This window comes from Primulina eburnea, chromosome 14 (assembly GCF_022965805.1).
Source record: "Primulina eburnea isolate SZY01 chromosome 14, ASM2296580v1, whole genome shotgun sequence".
NCBI lineage: Eukaryota > Viridiplantae > Streptophyta > Magnoliopsida > Lamiales > Gesneriaceae > Primulina > Primulina eburnea.
In genome coordinates, this window is record NC_133114.1 from 27,621,988 (window position 1) to 27,643,198 (window position 21,211).

General features: G+C 36.9%; 3 protein-coding genes across 5 annotated transcripts; 2 read left to right on the top strand and 1 right to left on the bottom strand.

Moving 5' to 3' along the window:
- Positions 1–661: 661 nt before the first annotated feature.
- On the bottom strand, positions 662–2,143 carry LOC140811994 (large ribosomal subunit protein eL43). Of its 3 annotated transcripts, XM_073170148.1 has the most exons (6): positions 2,049–2,127; positions 1,875–1,914; positions 1,395–1,510; positions 1,166–1,254; positions 993–1,075; positions 662–903 (listed from the first exon to the last, which is right to left on the bottom strand). In XM_073170148.1, exons 3-6 carry the CDS (start codon positions 1,420–1,422, stop codon positions 840–842), a joined length of 264 nt encoding a protein of 87 aa, XP_073026249.1. In that variant the 5' UTR covers positions 1,423–1,510; positions 1,875–1,914; positions 2,049–2,127; the 3' UTR covers positions 662–839. The 3 variants fall into 3 exon arrangements, with proteins under 3 accessions (XP_073026249.1, XP_073026250.1, XP_073026248.1); XM_073170149.1 differs by lacking the exon at positions 1,395–1,510 and having other exon boundaries at positions 1,208–1,254; positions 2,049–2,143; XM_073170147.1 differs by lacking the exon at positions 1,395–1,510 and having other exon boundaries at positions 2,049–2,143.
- A 139-nt stretch (positions 2,144–2,282) lies between these two features.
- LOC140812220 (metacaspase-1) lies at positions 2,283–6,331 on the top strand. The gene is made up of 5 exons (XM_073170442.1): positions 2,283–2,756; positions 3,588–3,918; positions 4,998–5,118; positions 5,204–5,422; positions 5,960–6,331. Exons 1-5 carry the CDS (start codon positions 2,396–2,398, stop codon positions 6,017–6,019), a joined length of 1,092 nt encoding a protein of 363 aa, XP_073026543.1. The 5' UTR covers positions 2,283–2,395; the 3' UTR covers positions 6,020–6,331.
- Positions 6,332–10,006: 3,675 nt separating this feature from the next.
- On the top strand, positions 10,007–20,614 carry LOC140811755 (eukaryotic translation initiation factor 4G-like). The gene is made up of 11 exons (XM_073169818.1): positions 10,007–10,151; positions 10,287–10,508; positions 10,705–10,838; positions 12,438–12,617; positions 12,725–12,798; positions 12,912–12,968; positions 13,165–13,944; positions 14,076–14,465; positions 15,519–18,595; positions 19,805–19,999; positions 20,081–20,614. Exons 2-11 carry the CDS (start codon positions 10,348–10,350, stop codon positions 20,409–20,411), a joined length of 5,379 nt encoding a protein of 1,792 aa, XP_073025919.1. The 5' UTR covers positions 10,007–10,151; positions 10,287–10,347; the 3' UTR covers positions 20,412–20,614.
- The last annotated feature ends 597 nt before the right edge of the window (positions 20,615–21,211 follow it).

Genomic DNA, 21,211 nt, shown 5'->3' on the forward strand with positions numbered 1-21,211 from the left:
TTGACGACAAAATTGTGGAATTTTACATATTTTTTTTAATAAACTTCGGGTAGTTTCAAACATTTAAAAAAAAAAATCATGAAACCCTTGCGGAATTTTAAGACGCTAGATAACTCTTGAATGTTTAAAAATTGGATCGTCTGTTCCATCTTATTTTATTAAGATGTTTTTATTATTTGTAATTTTGTCATGACTTTTTTTTTAAAAAAAAAAGGTTTGACATTTAGCATATTGTCGCTTTTCTCATCATTGTTATTACTTTTTTTTTTTTTTTTAAGAAAAGAGGATTTAGAAAGAAAAACATAATCCCCATATTATTGTGGTCACAATTACAAATCCTTGATGTTGTTCCCAAATTCGTAAGGGTTTCATGTTCTATTTCTCTTACATTGTATCGATTATGTCAATCAATTTTGATGTACGACATGGTGGTAAATTTAAGCTTAAACCGAAGTGTAGTTATCCAAAAATAATTTACGTTGAAATTAAAGGATTAAACACGAGCTTAAGAATATGAACTTCCACGGTTTAATTTTTCAGATTTATATGTTATGTACAAGTTGTATGGTGGAAATAAGTTTAATGTTAATTTTATTTTTACAAAATTCCTGATATAAGGATTGTACGTTGTTTGGTAAATACTCGTGGAGATTTGGATGTTACAAACATGTAGGCATCGTATAAAAATTCACACTTGGTGACTATTTGGATTGAGGAGACAATCTGGAAGAGCACATATAGTTGCTACAAATCTCACAACTATGGAATTAGAACACTTCACAATTAGGGATGAAAATATGCAGTAGGAAAACAACGCCAAGACAATCTATCTCACTGATTTAACTCTCAGTCTGCTCCCTCAGCCTCCGGATGGTACTCCGAACCGTCACAGCACTAGCAGTGCTGCAAGACAGAATATATGCATAGAAGTAAGAAAAGGAAGCATAAATATCAAATGATCTACACAACATGGAGATAAGAAAGATTATTACTTCAATGTGTAGGCACCGCCTGCTTTCACTTTGCCGCAGTCCTTGCATCCCCAAATGCCAACAGCCTTTCTTTTCACTGCATACTGTAACAGAACTATCGCACTAAGTACACTCATAATCGACCAAGATCATGCTAAAAATGAGTTATGTAACATAACTATCGCACTAAGTACCTTCCCGCAGAATTCGCAAAAGTACTTGCTGTGCTGACTGACTTCCATCTTCTTAATCTGCTTTCTCAAACTAGCACCATAACGGGTGCCTGCAAAATTTTTACTTCAACATCAAAATGCAGCAGGCGTATCAGAATAAATGAAATTCTGACTCTACAACTAAGAATCCACAAAAGTAGCACCAATAAATGGCTAAAAATTGCAAATAACGAAGCACTGGAGCACTAACAAGGCTGAACTACCATTAGACTCATCATTCAGATCTACAAGTTCACGAAAGACCACTTTTTTGCAACATTAAGGTCACAATGTATCCACAACAGAGGTTAACACATCACCAAGTTCCTGCAAAGCAACAAGCAAGGAGCGTGAATTATTTGCTCATTAGACCCACAATCACTACCATTAGATGAAATTAAACTCGATTTTGCTCATTAGGAGTATAATCTTCCAGTTATTAAACGGAACAGCTATGCAAAAGACGTGACCACACAAAATTCAACTTTCATGTCAACCTGTTAAATGAAAATCACAAAATACTATTTTCATGGTTGTAAGAAAATCATTACAGAATTTAAACTCATCATCTCCATCTCTCAAATAACAAGCTAAGGGCAAAGAACCTGACAACCAATATATACACACAAGAAAACAATGAAAGGATAAATCATAGATTGAGTAATATAACATTCATAGAAATACAACTGACCGTATTTCCCAACAATGCCAACCTTCTTTGTTCTCTTGGCCTGCACAAAGCAAAGAACGGTAATGAATACACAGTTAAAAGAGATTCGAAAACAAGAAAATCATTTCGATATAGCTTATGCGTTCGTGTGTGTGTGTGAGAGGGGGGGCGGGGCGCGGGGCGGTGGTGGTGTACCATTGGAGCTGAGCTGCAGGCGGAGCAGAAACCCTAGCTAGACTTAGTTGCGGTAAAATGTATACTGCCTCATCGAGACAGAAATATAGTAAGAAATTCTGAAGTCCAATAGTTGGCCCATTATTTGATTTTATTTAGGAAGCCCAATCATGGTTATGGGCCTGCTAAGCCCACTTTTTATTTCTAAATAATAATAATAAAAAATGGGGTATATTCATTTCTATGTAGCTCCAAATTATTATTACGAAAGCGATACAAAATCTACCTAAACCTCTCTACGTCGTATGTGTTGACAATTCTGCCTCTCCAAACCGGCGATCATTACAGCCCCAACTACCGCCGCCGCTATGTTCATGTTAGTGAATTGCTCCCACTGTCGTACACCGTTGCAGCTGCCGTCTGGCGCCCGATCCATCCGATGTGCCATTTGTCAGGCTGTTACGCAGATAGGCGACCCTCGGAACGCTCCACCACCACAACATCACGCGCCTATGACTCAAGGGACACCGCCGCCTCCCTCTCCTTACAACCACGCGCCTCCGAACCCTCCCCCGAATCCTCACGGCCGTAAAAAAGCTGTCATCGTCGGCATATCGTACAGGTTCTCCCGCCACGAGCTGAAGGGATGCTTAAATGATGCTAAGTGCATGAAATATCTCTTGATCAATAAGTTCAAGTTTCCAGAATCTTCGATTCTCATGCTCACTGGTAAATCGAGAAAGATTGAAAAGAATTCCCGTTTTTTTGCAATTTTCGTTCCTTTTGTATGTATGTGGCTATCTGTGTTTTCCTTTTCTCGAGAAATTTGGGAGTTGACACAGAGATGGCTAGTGCTTTGGTAAAACATGAAGTGGCGATATCTTCTTTGTTTTCCCTGGAATCGGGTGTTTTGTGCTCAGGGTATTTAAGACTGCAGGTGGAATTTTCGATGCAAACATAGTGAAGGTTAAAAATTCCTGGTAGTCAGTTATGCATTTCGACATGGGGCCTAGAAATCAATTATTTTGGTTCATAGTGTAATTTTTGCAGTGTGCAGAAGGTTTTTGAGCTACACTTTTGGAATTCTTCCATTGATAGACTACTGGGGTACTCTGATAATGCTTAATTGACGCTCTGTGGTCTTGTCTATACTGAAATGTCATTCTTTATTTTTGGTATCGAGGAACCTCATTTGAACTGTTTCTTTCCCTCTATACAGTTGAATTACTTAAGAGGAATGTAGGTGGGGAGATATTATACTTTGATAGCTTCAGGATAACAGCATTATCAAGCTCTGTCGTACCCTTTTAGCTGCCCCTTCCGAGGGGGGATTTTTATTATTTTTCTTGTGGCTGTAGGTGCAATTGGTTTTAATTTACCGTCTTTATGGCCACAATTACTATGAAGTGAATACTTTTTCTTTGCTTTGGTTGCTACCACCATGTTTTCTATTTAAATGGTTTTTAGTCATTAATTGTCATGGAATTGAGGGAAGTTAACTATCATGGCGTATTCTGAATAAAAGGTCTCTCATGTCTTTCATAATCAATCGAAAAGCAGAAGAAGAAAGAGATCCCTACAGAATTCCAACAAAGCAAAATATGCGAATGGCATTGTATTGGCTTTTACAAGGATGTCAACCTGGAGATTCCTTGGTGTTTCATTATTCTGGCCATGGTTCAAGGCAAAGGAACTACAATGGAGATGAAGTTGATGGATATGATGAAACCTTGTGTCCTCTTGACTTTGAAACACAGGGTATGATTGTAGATGATGAGATTAATGCATCTATTGTGAGACCTCTACCTCACGGTGTTAAGCTTCATGCAATAATAGATGCGTGTCATAGCGGAACAGTTCTTGATTTACCGTTTCTATGCCGGATGAATAGGTAGGCTTAAAATACCTTTTTTTTATATTTTCAAGATTGACATAATCCTGTGTTTTTATCATGTCTGATTAGAAGTAGGTGGTGTAGTTTTTGGAATCACGACTGGTATCTCAGAAAATTTTAAGAATAAATGGTGCCAAAGTAAGATATAACATGATACTGATTGTCATCTGCTAAATATGTTAGACAAGTGTGATGCTTAAGTTTCCAATAAATTCAATTCTCTTTCAATGTTATCTATGTTTGTTTTACCCTCATTTCCCTCTCTACAGACAGCAACTAATCATCCTCATGTTTAGCTTTAGATATTATACTGCATGGGGCCATGGGTTTTAATTCTCAATCTATTATGTGGCCATTATTTCTCTAGATTAGGCTACTGACACAGGAACCACTAAAGTGGGAAAACAAACTGTGGGCACTTAGTTCCTAGACCTGGAATGTTTTCGGTGTTTTATAAATGGGATCAATGGAATCAGTTGGCTAATCGAAAATTGAATTAGGTTGTTTCTTCAGTCACTTACATGGTAGGGTAATGTTATGTTCTCGTTGATCTTGTTTGGTATCCATTAGTTACTCATGTCAATTGAGCTGCACCATATAGTAATCCATTCAGTTATTCAGTAGCTGTTTTCTGTATAAAACTGAACCTTGGTAATGACCAGTCTGTTCCTCACTTTCACAAGTTAGTCATCCAAGAAAAAGCATGTTGGAAGAAAATATCAATGCCTTTACCACTTAAGGTGATAAATCATTCCTTGAAGGGTCATTACCATGACATCAAATGGAAGTTCTGTAGTTTGATCAAAATGTCAAGCAATGGTGTTAAGCTTCTAAACTTTAAGAAAGATGTTTGGAGGTTGGTGTTTCCATTGATTTATATAATAAGGGTTCTTGAAACTTTTCTATTGCTTTCATGGTGGCATTTAATCATGTAGACTCAAAATAATGATGACTCCCATATCCTTGAGAAGTAGTGCTAAATTTTCGTGTGGGTATGTCTGTCATTTGTATTACCAAAAGAATGGTTTTCTTTTTGCTGTATTAAATATTATGGTTTGGTACTTATATCAAAACAGGAGTGGACAATATGCGTGGGAGGACCATCGTCCTCGATCAGGTGTGTGGAAAGGAACAAATGGTGGTGAGGTAATTTCTTTTAGTGGTTGTGATGATCATCAAACCTCAGCTGATACCTCTGTAAGTTAAGAATGTTGATAGGAACATTAAAATACTATGTTATGAAACAAGAAACATGTTAAGGTATTATTTTCCTTTCGATTAGGCTCTATCAAAAATCACTTCAACAGGTGCCATGACCTTCTGTTTTATTCAAGCCATCGAGCGCGGGCATGGAACCACATATGGGACCATATTAACTGCCATGCGTGCAGCTATTCGAGATGCTGGCAGTTCAGGTGGCAGTCTTGGTGATGGTGCTGTTACATCGCTTCTTACTATGCTTCTCACAGGAGGTAGCGTTAGTTCTGGCGGCCTCAGACAGGTATTATTATAAACCAAAACATATATATTGGAATCAAATTTTGATGATGTTATATGATTAGTCACTTCTTAGAAAAAATTTCTAGCTTATTCATTCATCCCAATATATTTTCATATTTATAAAAATTAAAAGTGTCATGCGAAATTCTATGGAAATAAAAATAGATTGATAGAGTCCTAGCTATTAAATTTTATGTTAGAATTCTCTATACAACATATTTTTATTTCTTTAAAATTCAGCAATTATATTTATATAAAATTTTGTATATGTCCACGCTGCAGTGATACATAAACATGAAAGAACTCTAAAGTTCAAAACCACGAGTTCGGACCAAACTTTGTTACGATGCTATATTTCTAGTTCCTACATAGAGTATTCTATGGATGTTTTCTTCAACAAATGCGATCATTTGATCAAGAAGCATTGTTATTAATGTTTTTAGAAGCTAGAAGCTCTTCCAATTCTACGCATCTTCTCGAATGTTTTCTTGGTGTCATAGCTACTGTTGATGATCTTAATTGTTTTTCTTGTCCACAGGAGCCACAGTTAACTGCATGCGAACCTTTCGACGTGTATGCTAAGCCATTTTCATTATGATATACCGGTTGTATTTGGACGCCTGGCAATATCTATATAAAACTACGTCGGCTTGTTTGTGATTTATACTTCTTATACTTCTACGTTTTACATTTTCAAGTTACATTTTTAGAACCTTTTTCCTCTTTCGGTGATTTTCAATTTTTTTATTTATGTAGCTCGATGCAAGGGACATCCTTTGTCGATTGTGCATATGTGTTTGTGGAGAAAAGGTATTGTGTAACGTTATTAGGGATGTATTGCGAACTCATTTGGTTTGCTGCGCTATTAGTGATGTATATATTATTGCTCATTTGATCTTTATAGTTTTCATCCTTCGAATTAGATAGTTTTTTGGAGTTTGGGATGAATTTTATGTCTTATGTTTGTTACATGGTATTTAATCTGTTGCTATTGAATTATGACCCTTCGTTGCCCAGAATGGAGGGTACAAGATGCATTTTGGTGGTTGTATGTAACACCAAGGCACTGACCATGACATTCGGAGTAAAATAACGCAAATACTCGTTGCGTGCACTATGGAAACCAATATTGATATAAAAAAAATTGTTTTTTTTAAATTATTTAAAAATAATAATGAAAATTGATGGAAGAATTGATTAAAAAGTTCGTAAATTTGATATACGTAACAAGTTTGGTGTCGAATTCATTTTGTTATATATTATGTATGACACAAAATGTGAATACCGAGTATAGAATTAAAAATTCAATTTTAAATCCATCAGCGTAAATTCTACAATAAAATAATGCAGTTCTCCAAAATATTTATTTCAAATCTTACATAAAAGTTTATTCTTAGAATAAATAAATTATTTATTATCTTTTGTTTAATATCTATTTATAAATTTAACAAAATATTTATAATTAATATTATTATAAGGTAAGGTGAAAGAGGGAATAGAATAAAAGGTACATGCGGAAGTGCCAAGGAAATAGACATTTGGCAATTTCTGCGAAAAATGAGGCACAAAAGGAATATATAGAGAGAAGAAAACATTGTGATGAAGAGTTCTCACTTCTCAGAATGAGCCACAGAAACGTGAGCATAAAGGAAATAAGATTCATTAAACTTAACATTTCAAGATATAAAAATGCGACCATCTCGACTAATATACTTGTACCCTTTGTGTTTTCCACTATATCCAAGAAATGTGCAAGGAACCGATCGAAACTATAGTTTATGATGATTATAGGGTGGGTGGTCGCAAGCATGGAAGACACAAACATCCAAAAACCTTAAGAAATAAATAGTCTGTTTGCCTTTGTTATAACTTAGTGAGATGAAATGTCTCCTATGAGACTCCTAGGGAGTCAATAAATGAGAAAAAAACAGCAGTTAAAAAAGCATCACCCCAAAAATAAAGTGGCGAGGATGCATGAGTCAATAAAGTAAGACCGATATATTTAAGATTTGGCGATCCTTTTGTTCGACAACCACATTAAGCGGTGATTTATGCCATTAGTTTGAAGAACTGTTGCTCAGGATCTAAACTCACCACCCCAATTAGTTTGGAGAGCCTTGATTTTTCTATTAAATTGAACTTCAACATGAGTTTCGAATATTTGAAAAATATGGTTAACTCCAGATGCATCAATAAATAATTTAATCAGGCGTTTTAAAATTCATCCAATCACTTAATAAAAATATCTGCAATTACACAAAATATTAAAATATAATCAATATCATAGTCTTCTGTTTTAAAAGTCAAACTCGAGCGTAATGCCAAAAGCCTGACAACTCAACAACGTAAAACAAGATTCGTAATCATTTAAAAATGTTGGTTCAACCCATGTCTCATAATCATATTATGCGGAAGAAATGCAAGGTCCTCGGGTTTTCACGTGCACCCCAGCTCCGCCTACTCAGTCTTCGGCGCCTCCAGTCTCCTCGCCAATATGCTCACCTGCATCATTCATACTCAGTGAGTCTAAAGACTCAATATACCTCAAATCATTAGTTGTGACTTTCATATCAGCTCTAGTCGATAGATATATCTACGTTTAACCATGACACTCAGCGGCGGGGACATCAACGACAATTTTACCAATCCACTGAGCATTGCCTTACATGTTCGTGTTCATGTTCGTATTAGTTACAACCAACTCATATCCTTCAAAACATATCATCATATTCATCACTTATAAAAATCATGCATATACGCAAATTTCCTTAAAATCAAACATGCAACATATTTTTCATATTTCCATAAAAGTCATGTTCATGATAATATATATATTTAAAACATGTAATTTAGTGATCAGGGCGCTGCCAGGACTACTAACTTGACTCGGGTGCAAAATGATCATTTTGCCCCTTGAAACCCTAATTGACCAATTTACCCATAGATCTCAAAAATCCGACCCGAAGCCAGCCAAACTCCTTAAGATACCTCAAAACATATTTATAATAACTTCCTAGACGTAACTTCGAGCCTGATACATAACTTACACGATTCGTTTTAAACCGTGGACCGAGGTCCCGGTTTTAACCCGAATTAACCCGAAACTTAACCAAACTTTCCCAAATTTTATAACAACTACTAAATCACACCCTACCAGCCCCTAAACAACATAGATCAGATCAATTAAGACACTAAAAAATTACCAAGTGGCTGATGGACATAAATGACACTTTACAATCCTACAAAACCCTAGGGCCGAGCCTTGCACTATCTGAACTTAGCCCACTCTAGACTGGACCAGCCTCGAACTAGACCACCCTAGGACCGAGACCAAGCCGTGGACCCTCTCCTGGACCGACCAAACCACGCCCATAGCCCCATGCACGTTGTTGCACCTGCTATTCCCCGAATTCACCCAAGTTGTGCCAACCTTCGACTTAGCTCCTTCGACCAGCCCTTCGAACACGACTAGCGGGGTTCGAGCTATCCCAGGCCAGGAATCAGACACACCAAGGTCTGGTCCAAGGCTTGGAACAGTCCTTGCACCGCCGGCTCACTCCTAACTCACAAACTAGCCCCATCCGAGACACTCAACCAGGAACGCGATCGGCCCTCAACAAAATGTGGCCAACCCAAGACTCCAACACCTTGACACCTTAACTCTCAACACGTACAGCCCCTTGGCACCTCAAATCGGCAGCCCCTTACACAAAAACAACAAAAAACGTGAGTTACATGTAAGGACATGCATATTTCATGACAACAATCGCATAAAACTTACGCCACATGATAGATTGAATGCTTCTCATGCAAAAACATACAAACAACGTATATTGATGTGAATGATGTAATGAAATGAGATATAGGCGTGTCTTTGCGTTGTTACGCTCGAAAACCTTGATACCAAAACGTACGTAGAACTTGCACCGGAGAGACGTGGAATGAGCTTTATGAAAAACTTGGGGAGAAACTCAAAGGGGATGCTCTAAAACTCTTGAAAATACCTGCTAGAGGATGAAGGATGGGGCGGTTGAATAGCTTACACTAGGTTTAGGGGTTTTAGGGTAGAGTTTAAGTTATAATATAAGGTGTTGATGTGCCCTTAATTAAAAATAGGGGTAAAAAGGATTTAGTCCCATTAAGCAATAAAATAATCTTTTTCAAGGCCAAAAACACTCTCAAAAAATATTTTGTTTAGGTACGTTTTTTAAAATATTGTCAGAATCATCAAAAATTCTCCTGACTCGCTAAAATTTGTGTACCAATTTAAAATATGACCCGACGAATAAAAATACTCCTCTAAACTTGATATTATGTTTTTCAAATTTGAACATACTACCTCTAAACTTGCATATTTTTATTGGATTTTTTAAATGAAAATGTTAATTTGATATCGAAAAATAACGACGTGAATGACATAAAAGTTACAAAACAAAAATTGTAACATGAAAATGATTGCTTTCAACAAAATTTCAAGGCTAATTTTCCTTTTAATTAATAAAAAGAAAAAATTTCATGATTTAAACATCATCAATATGAATATATACATATTTTATAGCACTGCAATTATTTCCGGATTAAATAATAAGTATTCTTTCTTTTTCGCTAGGATTGTACTCAACACAGATTTTCTTCTTCTTCCTTCATATTTTTTTGATTTTGCTCTGTGGATGTGCGGTCATGGTTCCCGCCATTCATTGAAAACCCTAATTTGACGTTCTACATTCCAGGTAATTTTAGTTTTGTTAGCAACGAAACGCAGTCTTTCGTTTATTACTTAACCGCCGTTTAGATTGTTTCTTCTTTTCTCCCTTTTTTGCGTGCATGGAATTTATAGGTTTTGATTGATCGGTGGATCTGTGTAGAGTAACAAGTTTACTGAGAGTTCTGGGAAAGCGGCGATTTTTTCCCCGGAGATTAGGATTTATGTCCCATAATCCATCAAGGGCTGACAGGAGTGAGTCTACGCAGCACAAGAAACCAGATCGATCTGCAAGCTTCAATCAGCAGCGCCAATTCTCCGGAAGTGTCTCCAGTAAGGGTGGCGGCGGCATCTCCGACGCCCCCTTAAATTATTCTAATCGTGGGTACGCTTTTCATATAATTAAACTCCGGATTAGGTTTTTTCATCGCTCATTTACGACTTTTTCTTGTTCGTGCATGTGGTTATGCGTGAATTGATCGCTTGGTTATGGATGTTGGCGTCACCTAAAGTTCGTGTATGTTATACAGCTTATATGATGGCTAGTGAATTGCTTTTGTGCGTGTTTTTGTGAGATGCAGTGTCAAGAAATATTATGGCAATGCACCAGGAGTGCAGTCAAGGCCAAGAAGCCCGAATGTGAATACAGGTTTTGGTAATTCATATACGTCACAGGCAGTGCAGAATGATGCTCACAAACAGCAGCCGACCAACAGTGAGGAGTTTGCTTTCTCCCCATTTGTATTTTGTTAACCTTCTCTTTGTGAGGATCGAGATGCTTTTGATTAGTTCTCGAGGAACCTTATTTATGGGTGGGCATAAGCTTAAATTTTGATGTTGAATACAAAATTGTCTGAAACATTCAACTAAAAATTTAGGTCATTGCTACAGAATATGTTTTGGTAGGAAGATGTTGATCTTTAGGGTGATCAGATTCCTTCAAAATAAATTACATAATAGGACACAGATGATGTTTTTTTCATGCACAATATGTATATTTGAATTCCTTCGATACATAATTACATCATAAGACTAGGAGGATGTCTTCTTTTGTGCATCAAAAGATTTAGTTTTTCACTACAACATGGATGTGTTGAAAGATGTAAACCATGGTATTTGCCCCAAATATATAATAGCCCTAATATTTGTGCATTAAAAAAATTGACAGGACACAAAATGTTGCAGCTGGGTGTTGAGCTTTTTTGCCCAGCTGGAGTCTGTGATTTGTCATGTAGGCGTGATTCTCTTTTATGTTAGTGCACCTGGAGCACAGTTGTCAAGGGCGCAAGGCGCATCGAGGCGCACAAAGGCTATGAAGCCTGAGACGCAAGGTGTAAGGCGAGGTGTGCGCCTTACCTAAGCAAGACACATTTTTAATTTTTTTTAAAATATATTTATATTAGAATAAATATATTTAAGTATGAAATAATCAAGTTACAATGCCACAAAAAAAATTAATAAGTTCATAGTAATTAGTAACATGATTAAAATTCTTCATTCATTCAAATCAAGTTCATATTATTTCATCGAATCATCAGAGTCCCCAGAATATACAGACTTGTATTGTTCTTGGTCTTCATCATTTTCTTGATCAATATCAACATCTTCTTCCTCTTCATTCAAAATATGTCAAATCGGTCTTTTCTGGTTGTTTTGGATGTAGATGTCCTCGCCTCCTTTTTCTGTTTAGAGCCCTCTTCTCCTGATTTTGGCATTGAGTTGCTAGGGTTTGAGTTTGGGTCCTTTGTTTTAAACAAGTAATTAAAAAAAATCACTCATGCGCGCTTAAACTTCCTAGGCCTTCATTTGAGATGACCCCAAGCGCCGGGTCCTCGCCTTGTGGCGCCTTTGACAACTATGACTTGGAGTATCTTTGGGTGCACTAACTTGCACTTGGAGAGCCTGGATCCCCGAGCATGCCTGAAACAACTATGGTTATACGACAAATTTTGTTGTAGTTATCTTTTGCAAATTTAAGTGATTTATGTTTTGCCTGTCTGTGCTCTAGATATTCGAGGAATATAAGAGACATGGGAGAGTAGACAGAAACAATTTTTGATATAGTGTTTGGATAACATATTTCGAAGATTGACGTGATTGGTAAGGATTGATGAATTCTGATGGTTATTTGAAAAAAATATTGGGAGTAGAAGTGGCATAATTGTTGTGGAAAAACAAAAACCTGCCCAAACACAAATTTCAATTAAAAGAAAAGGATTAATATTAACCTGCTACTAACAGAATCTGATCTTGCTCGATATTATGTTTCAGGTTTTTGTTTTCTGATTGTGCATATTTTTATGACTTGATTTAGGAGTGTCTGATGCACCAGTTACCAGTTCCGCTTCCAATGTCGATCCGATGGATGCTTCAACTCAACAACTCAACCAAGTTGTACCAAGGCCTCCATCTTCTGATATTTCTGTTGCATCTTCGTCATCCAATCTTTCTACTGCTAGTTCTGAACCTAAGGCCCCTACTACACCTGCAAAACGTATGTCAAATGATTTTAAACTGTTTAAACTGTTGATAACATTTATTTAAAGATAGTGATTTCTAGACAATAGTGTGATTGACAATTTTCCTTTTTCTACTTTCAAGCTCCAGGAGATGCATCAAGGTCATTTCCCTTGCAGTTTGGATCCATAAGTCCTGGTTTTATGAATGGTGTGCAGGTATGTCTCATTTACACGAAGTGCGAATAATCACTTATGTCTCTCACCCCATTTTCTCTTGTTAATGACTCTAGCTCTTCAAACACAAGGTTATTTTCTGATTTGTTTTATAGCTACCTGCTCGAACAAGCTCTGCACCACCAAATTTGGATGAGCAAAAAAGGGATCAGGTTTGTTGTTTCTATTATCCAATTGTTTACCTCGTATGAAAGTTATTTTTCGCTGGTAATAGATGAGAGCTAGATGCTTTACTTTTCGCCATCCAAATTTTCGAACTTTGATCAAGCTTATAATTGTTTTAGATGTATAATATTATGCTTGTTTCAAATTGCTCACCAGATGATTTGATGATTCTTTTTCTGACAGGTCCGGCATCAATCTTTAAGGACTGCTGCTCCTGCAAAACCACTTTCATCCATTCCCAAACAGCTTTCGACAAAGAAGGATGCTGGGACTTTTGACCAATCTAATGCTGGTGAATCTCAGCCAGTGTCCTTGTCTAGGAGGGATACTCAAGTTTCCGCTGCACCACCTATGGCTCAAACTCAGAAGCCTTCTGTACTCTCTGTCCCTGGTGTTCCCATGCAGCTACCGTTTCACCAGTCACAAGTCACTGTTCAGTTTGGCGGTCCCAATCCACAAATTCAATCTCAGTCTATGTCAGGAACATCATTGCCATTGCCATTGCCAATGCCGGTGCGATTGCCCTTGTCACTGGGTAACCCACCAGTGCAGCAGCCCATGTTTGTTTCAGGTCTTCCACCACATTCAATGCAGTCTCAAGGAATGATGCATCAGGGACAGGCCTTGAACTTTCCATCACAAATGGGCCCTCAGTTGGGAAACTTTGGAATGAATATGGTCCCACAGTTTCCTCAGCAGCAGGCTGTCAAATATAGCGGTTCTCGTAAAACCGTGAAGATCACTCATCCAGAAACTCATGAGGAGTTGAGGCTTGATGGCTCACCTGGTCTGAATTCACACTCTAATGTGCAACCTCAATCACAGCATATTCCATCTTTTCCTCCCAATCACCTGATGAATTTTTACAATGCCACTTCTTTCTATTTTCCTGCTGCTAGCTCTGTTCCTCCTAATAGTACTCAGGTTCCGCCCACTTCTCAGCCACCAAAGTTTTATAACCAGGTTGTTGCTTTGTGTCATTCTATTTTTGCTGTATTAGCCTTGTAAAAACCATGCCTCAAATGTGTACATAGTCAATTTGGATGGAGTCGGTTTTTAAACATGTCACGACCTTTTTACATCAATTTCCGCAGGTAACGATGAAGCCAGCCATTGATCCTCATTGGGAGGAAGAAGTATTAAAACCTGCAAGTTCTATATCTGTTGTAAAGGCACAGTCTTTGAAGCCTTCAAAGTTACGCATGGATGATTTGTCCCTGCCACAAAAGGAAATTGGGCCTTCAGCTTCTAGTGTTTTACCAGAGTCAAAACCTGGACCAGGAACATCATTGACATCTGAGTTGCCATCAAGTTCTATGGGTGTAGAGGTTAATGTGCTTGCCACTTCAGCTGTTACATTTGCTGCTGCCAATGGTTTTGCATCAAAGTCAACCACCGTGGCTGAGGAAGTACGTAATGGAGTATTGCCTGATCCCTTTGAAAGCGAATATAAAAAATCAGACAACATTGGCCAGCAGGATCAGGTATTTTATTTGTTGTTTGCAGCCCAAATGTATGTGGCGGTGCACTTTGAGCAAGTTTACTGTGGCTTATTGGCATAATTATAAGGGAATTGACTTGTGCTAGCCCATCTAAGAAGATTATTTTAAAATAGCCTTCTTTACTAAGTATTATGTTATACAACCTTCTGTTGTTTAAAAATCCTAAAAGACCCTGATTATCATTTTCCTTTTCCTAATCTTAATTAATTATTACAACTCAAGTAAGATTCCTTTTTTAAAATTACTTAAATAAATTTATTTCATCGTTCATTATTTCTTTGCTTAAGATAAGAAGGTTTCCACCTTATAATTTGTTTTTTTATTAAATAAATTAAAAACAATGCTCATATCAGTTTAAGAAAGTCGGTGGAATCTGACAACCTCTACACCACTTTTTCAAATTTGTTGACACGACAAATAAACTGTAGTTTTATCTTTACTAATTTGCATACTAATGTTTATTTTTAAATGTTTGAACTTTAGATTTGATATTTTATTTGAATTTATCAATGTCGTTTATTATTATTATTAACTATAATAATGAGAATTAACATTATTATTTTTGTTCTTTATTTTTATTTTTATTAACTTTTTGCTATCAAATTTAATTCTATTGTTTTTATCACATACTTTTTATTGAAAAAAGAAATGATTCCGCATTACTACCCCATTTTGCGAAATAGGAACTGTTTTTACTTCTTTTTTTTTTTTTTAAATAACTCCAACTTATCTTTTATTTGGCTATCAATTTTGATGGGAAATTCCATATTCCAGTTTTACGTTTTTGTTGTTTATAAACTTTCAGATTTTACTAATGAACCTGTGCCTTTGCAATTTAATAAATATGCTTATATGTTTATGTAAAAAGAGTTAGAAGGAAAGTTTAAAAAAATTGGTTTTAAAGGATCTATTTGGAACTTAACATAGTTAGAGGCTATATTTAAGAGTTAACTTAATTGATGGCCAAAATTCATTTTAGTAGTTCATAGAAGGCTTTTTTAGAGGATAGCTCTAATTATTAACTCATACTATCAGGTCAGCGGGCAATCAACCTCTCATTCAAATTATCCTCTTCAACTTTCAGAAATTGAAGCTGTAGAAGCTATATCTACTTCATCAAGAACTAATATTGTATCCGAACCTGTGAAGGAATTGTTGTCTACTGTAGGTGGTGCGTCTTCTGAGGCTTCCAATCTTTTAAGTGAAGGTGCTACTGAAAGGAAGACTAGTGACACAGCTAAGAGTCTAGGCACCTCATACATAAAAAGCAGACAGCTGAAACCTGACACGGTTGGTGGAAAGGAAGATGCAGAAGCCATAATCTTGAGCACCGATCAGAATAGTTTGGATACAACAATGAAACCTCTTTCTTTAGAATCATCAGAAATTTGTGAAACAGAGGAGAGCTCATTGCAGGAGGTTGCATCTACTGCAGATGGTTTATTGGAATGGGCAAAGCAAAAGACAGAAGAACCTTCAGGTTGCTGCTATGATGATACCAAAGTGGGTGATCATGTATTTGAGTCTACTCACACCGCATATTGTGAAGGTGTTGAGAATTCTGCGTCAGTGAACGGTTTATCGGCTGAAGATATAAATGTTATAATTTCGGACATGCCTTTAATCATGCCTGAGAACACTAGCACAAGGCCTGCTACGGTAGATAAGGAGTCTTCCCCTGTTTTAGTTGCATCTCTTGAAGGTGTTTTGACATATGAAAATGAAGATAATGACCACAATAGTGAAGACATAATTTCTCCTTCTCCAGCTATCGCCAACGAGAAAATCTTGTCTTCAGATACAAATATGAAAAAGATTGCAGTCCTCAGAGGAAAGAAGAAAAAAAAAGAGTTGTACAAAAAAGCAGAAGCTGCCGGTACGAGTTCGGATATGTATATGGCATACAAGGGTCCCGAGGAAAAGAAAGAAAACGCTACGCTTGCAGAGGATTTACAAAACATTTCAAGCTCTAGCATCAAACAGACATCTGTTGATGTACCTAACCAAAATACCTCGTTAACTGAGAAACCAGCTCAAAGTAGAGTTGAGCCAGATGATTGGGAAAATGCCGCTGAAATCCCTACTCCACAGCCAGAATCTTCAAATAATGAAATTCAGAGTCATGATAGAGATGGCGATGGCTTGATGATAAAACGTTATTCTCGAGATTTCCTCTTCAAATTTGCAGAGCAATGTACTGATCTCCCAGAAGCATTTGAAATTACGTCTGATGTTGCTGACACGTATATGGTATTTAGTTCCCGTTTTTCACGCGAGCCACATCCTAGTCCTGGACGAAACATTGATAGACCGACTGGAGGCTCGAGGTTGGATCGACGTGGAAGTGACTTGGGAAACGAGGACAAATTGAGTAAATTTCCTGTACACCTCGTGTCAGGTAGAGGAGACACGAGAGTAGACGTTGGTTATGTGGGTAATGTTACTGGGTTTCGAAATAGTCATGGAGGCAATTATGGGGTTCCAAGGAATCCACGGGGTCAGACATCCGTCCAGTATTCCGTGGGCATTCTCTCTGGGCCAATCCAGTCTCCTGATCTCCAGGGAGGCCTGCAAAGAAATAACTCCGATTCTGATAGGTGGCAACGTGGAGCTGGTTTCCAGAAGGGTTTGATTCCTTATCCTCAGACCCCCCTACAAGTCATGCACAAAGCTGAGAAAAAGTATGAGATTGGTAAGATCACTGACGAGGAAGAAGCAAAACAGAGGCAGTTGAAGTCTATCTTGAACAAGCTTACCCCACAAAACTTCAAGAAGCTGTTCGAGCAAGTGAAAGAAGTGAACATTGACAATTTTGTTACTTTGTCAGGGGTGATCTCCCAGATTTTTGATAAAGCTCTGATGGAGCCCACCTTTTGCGAAATGTATGCCAACTTCTGTTTTCACCTTGCAGCAGGTTTACCTAATTTGAGAGTGGACAATGAAACAATCACTTTCAAAACGCTACTCCTGAACAAATGTCAAGAAGAATTTGAGAGGGGAGAAAGAGAGGAAGAGGAGGCAAATAAAGCGGAGGAAGAAGGTGAAAATAAACGTACAGCAGAAGAGAGAGAAGAGAAGAGACTCCAAGCGAGGAGACGCATGTTGGGTAATATTAGACTAATTGGAGAGCTGTACAAGGAAAAAATGTTGACTGCGAGAATAATGCACTCGTGCATTAATAAGTTGTTGGGTCAGTATCAGACTCCCGATGAGGAAAATATTGAAGCGTTGTGCAAATTGATGAGCACGATTGGTGAGATGATAGATAATCCTAAAGCAAAGGAACACATGGATGCCTATTTTGACATTATGGCTAATCTGTCAAATAATATGGAGCTGTCATCTAGGGTAAGGTTCATGCTTAAAGATGTTATTGATCTTAGAAAGAATAGGTGGCAGCAGAGAAGGAAAGTCGAAGGTCCAAAAAAAATTGACGAGGTACACAGAGATGCTGCTCAAGAGAGGCAAGCACAAGCTAGTAGGTTAGGTCGTACTCCGACTATGGGTAGCTTTGTCAAACGGGATCCACCTATTGATTTTGCTCCTCGAACTCCTAGTATGTTGCCTTCTTTAAATTCCCAGATGAGCGGCTTTCGTGCTGTCCCACCTCAGACACGTGGTTATGGTTCTCAGAATGTTAGGACCGAAGAGAGACATTCCCTTGAGAGTAGGACAATGTCTGTTCCTCTGTCTCAAAGACCTCTTGGGGATGAGCCTATAACTCTTGGGCCTCAAGGTGGTCTCGCAAGGGGAATGGCTTTCAGAGGGCATCCATCAGCACCTAGTGTTCCTCTGCCTGAGATGCCAAATCCTGGAGATTCAAGGAGGACGGGAACTGGTCTGAATGGATTCAGTTCAATGCGAGATCATTATATGCCAGACATTTTTGCTGCTCTGCCCAATTATGAGCAGTCGCTTCCACCTGATGAAAAAGTTTCCCATGGGAATAGAGAAATTAGAAACGCAGATCATGGCTTTGATAGATTTCTTCCTGCTTCTCCACCTACACATGGTGCACCCCCAATATGTACGCAAGACGTGTCTTCAGAAATAGGGTGGCCGGAAGAGCGCCTGCGGGACAAGTCCATGGCTGCAATCAAGGAGTTCTACAGGTATGGCATGTCTCCGGTATGGTTTTTTTTTAAAGTCCGCTGGTGTGCCATTGATCAGCAAGTAAAAAATAATGGAACTAGGAAGATGTCACTAGTTCAAGTTACATGATAAATCTAAAAACCCTAAGAAAGAGACAAGCTTGGTAATTTTCCTGAAAACCAATGTTCTTTTCCTGGTGTGATCACCTTTGAGGGTGTCCAGTATTTCCATGTTCCTTGAAAGGTCTCATATTCTTGCTTCTATGCTCTTTGATCCAGGGTGTATTATAAAAAAAAAGAATAAAAACAGTGTTGAATAGGTTGCCTATCTCAGTTAATTGAGGGTTGATTTTCTCCTTAAGAAACTAGTTACATGAAAAGGTATGTAGACTCAGTATGATGTTTCAATCTTTTTAATTCGAGAGTGAATTGTTCATTGAGAAACAAGCTGCATGGTAAGCTACAGTGTAACTGCTGTTTATGGTATTTGAAAATGATACTTGGATGAAGAATTGGAAGTTTGGAACTTTATGAAGTTTCTATTCAAGTATGAAGGTTTCTATTCAAGTATTTTATCATGTTGAAAGTGGATTTGGAAAGGTACGAAGAGATTGCATTTTTACCTACAACTTACTATGTTTGGCCACCAGTGTGTATCACGGTTTCATTGGTTGCAGAGACGGAGGGAAGGGGGGCAGGTACTGGCACCGCCCCCTCCTCTTGCCCATTTGTTTTTTATATATTAATTTTCATTTAAAATAATATAAGAAATAAACTCATAAATAACATAATGTAGTCCAAAATTAATTTACTCCAATTCTCCTATTTCTTTTTTGTCTCTAATTTCAAACCTCTTTTCTCCACCATGCCCCATGGAACCATTTTTTTATTCCCGCCTTTTAGCTTTTAATATTAACATTTTTATGTTTTTTTAAATATCATACTTTACTAATTATTGAAATTATTTTTTAGTAAAATATTGGATCACAATGATTAAATTATTGTTTTTTTTTTGTCGTTTTTCATTTACTTGATTTCCGTATATGTCGCATATAAATTTTGGTATTCTATCTTATTCCTTTTTTTTTTTTCAGATAATTTATGTGAATTTTCTGGCTCGGCCCTGATTGATTTTCATTTCTGTTGACTTAAATATAGTGTATTATAGCAGACATCGTGCATTATGTGCTGATATAAGTAAACTTGAAAATCTGTTTGCATTTTCTCCAGCGCGAGAGATGAAAATGAAGTTGCTTTATGCATCAAGGATTTGAATACCCCCAGCTTTTATCCATCTATGATATCTATCTGGGTCACCGATTCTTTTGAGAAAAAAGACGTGGAAAGAGATCTCTTGACGAAGCTGCTTATTAGCCTCGTAAAACATCAAGATGGCATGATAAACAAGGATCAGCTCATCAAAGGGTATGCTACATCTAGTTTACTTTGAATAAAACAACGCATTAGTATGTTACATTGTCTGAATATTTATTCATACTCGAACAGGTTTGAATATGTTCTCTCCGTCCTGGAGGATACTGTAAATGATGCCCCTAGAGCAGCAGAGTTTCTAAGTCGTATTCTAGCACAAGTTATATTGGAAAACATTGTTGGTCTTTCTGCAATTGGGCGTTTGATATATGAAGGTGGAGAAGAGCAAGGGCGTCTTGTAGAAATTGGGCTTGCAGCCGAAGTTGTTGGAGGTATCTTGGAGATTATCAAATCAGTAAAAGGTGATTCAGGATTGAGCGAGATGCGTTCGAGCTCTAATCTGCAGCTTGAAAACTTCAGACCTCCGGGCTCAAAAAAATCTCGGAGATTAGATAAGTTCCTTTAGAGGTTAGCGATGCTCATTTACAACCTGTAGAGATTCATTTCTTCTTTCATTCTTTCTTTCTTCTTTCTTTCTTTCTTTCTTTATATTATATAAATTAAAGGGTGATTCTTTGCTGGGTTAATCTTTACGTTCTTATGCTATAATTTTGTCAATAATTTTATGATTATAATTTTATCCCAAGGGTCGGTAGAGCATCCAATAATTCGCAGCATCCAGTAGTCACCGCATGAACCTATTGAGCAGCCACGTTAACATGTTTTAACTTAAAAAACTTTTATGTCGATATCATTTGTATTATGCTTTATGTTATTTTAATTTATTTATAAAACGATTCATAAAATAAAATATGAATAACATCAATTATATATAAATTGAATTATATAATTATATCATCATCTTTATTCTTATATAAAAGAGAGTAGTTATTTATATTTCATTTTATGTTATATATATTATGTTTAATATTATATATATTATGTTTAATATTTAAAATTTATAAACAGATAAATGCAAATTTAAAAAATAATAATAATAACTTCACCTATGTGATCTAAATTACTATCAAACACAGACATATACATTGACATTAATATAAATTTATATTTTTTCAGAGAAATAATAATAATTGCCAAAATATAACCATATTTTATTTTTTAAAACATGCCATATTTTTGACCATTTATTTTTAAATTAAATTTTATCTTAAGATCCGAGGAACCATCAGTCGGATTTAAATAAGGTTTAACGGGTTGTATTTTGTGACACGGCTTTCTTATTTGTGTCATCTATGAAAAATATTA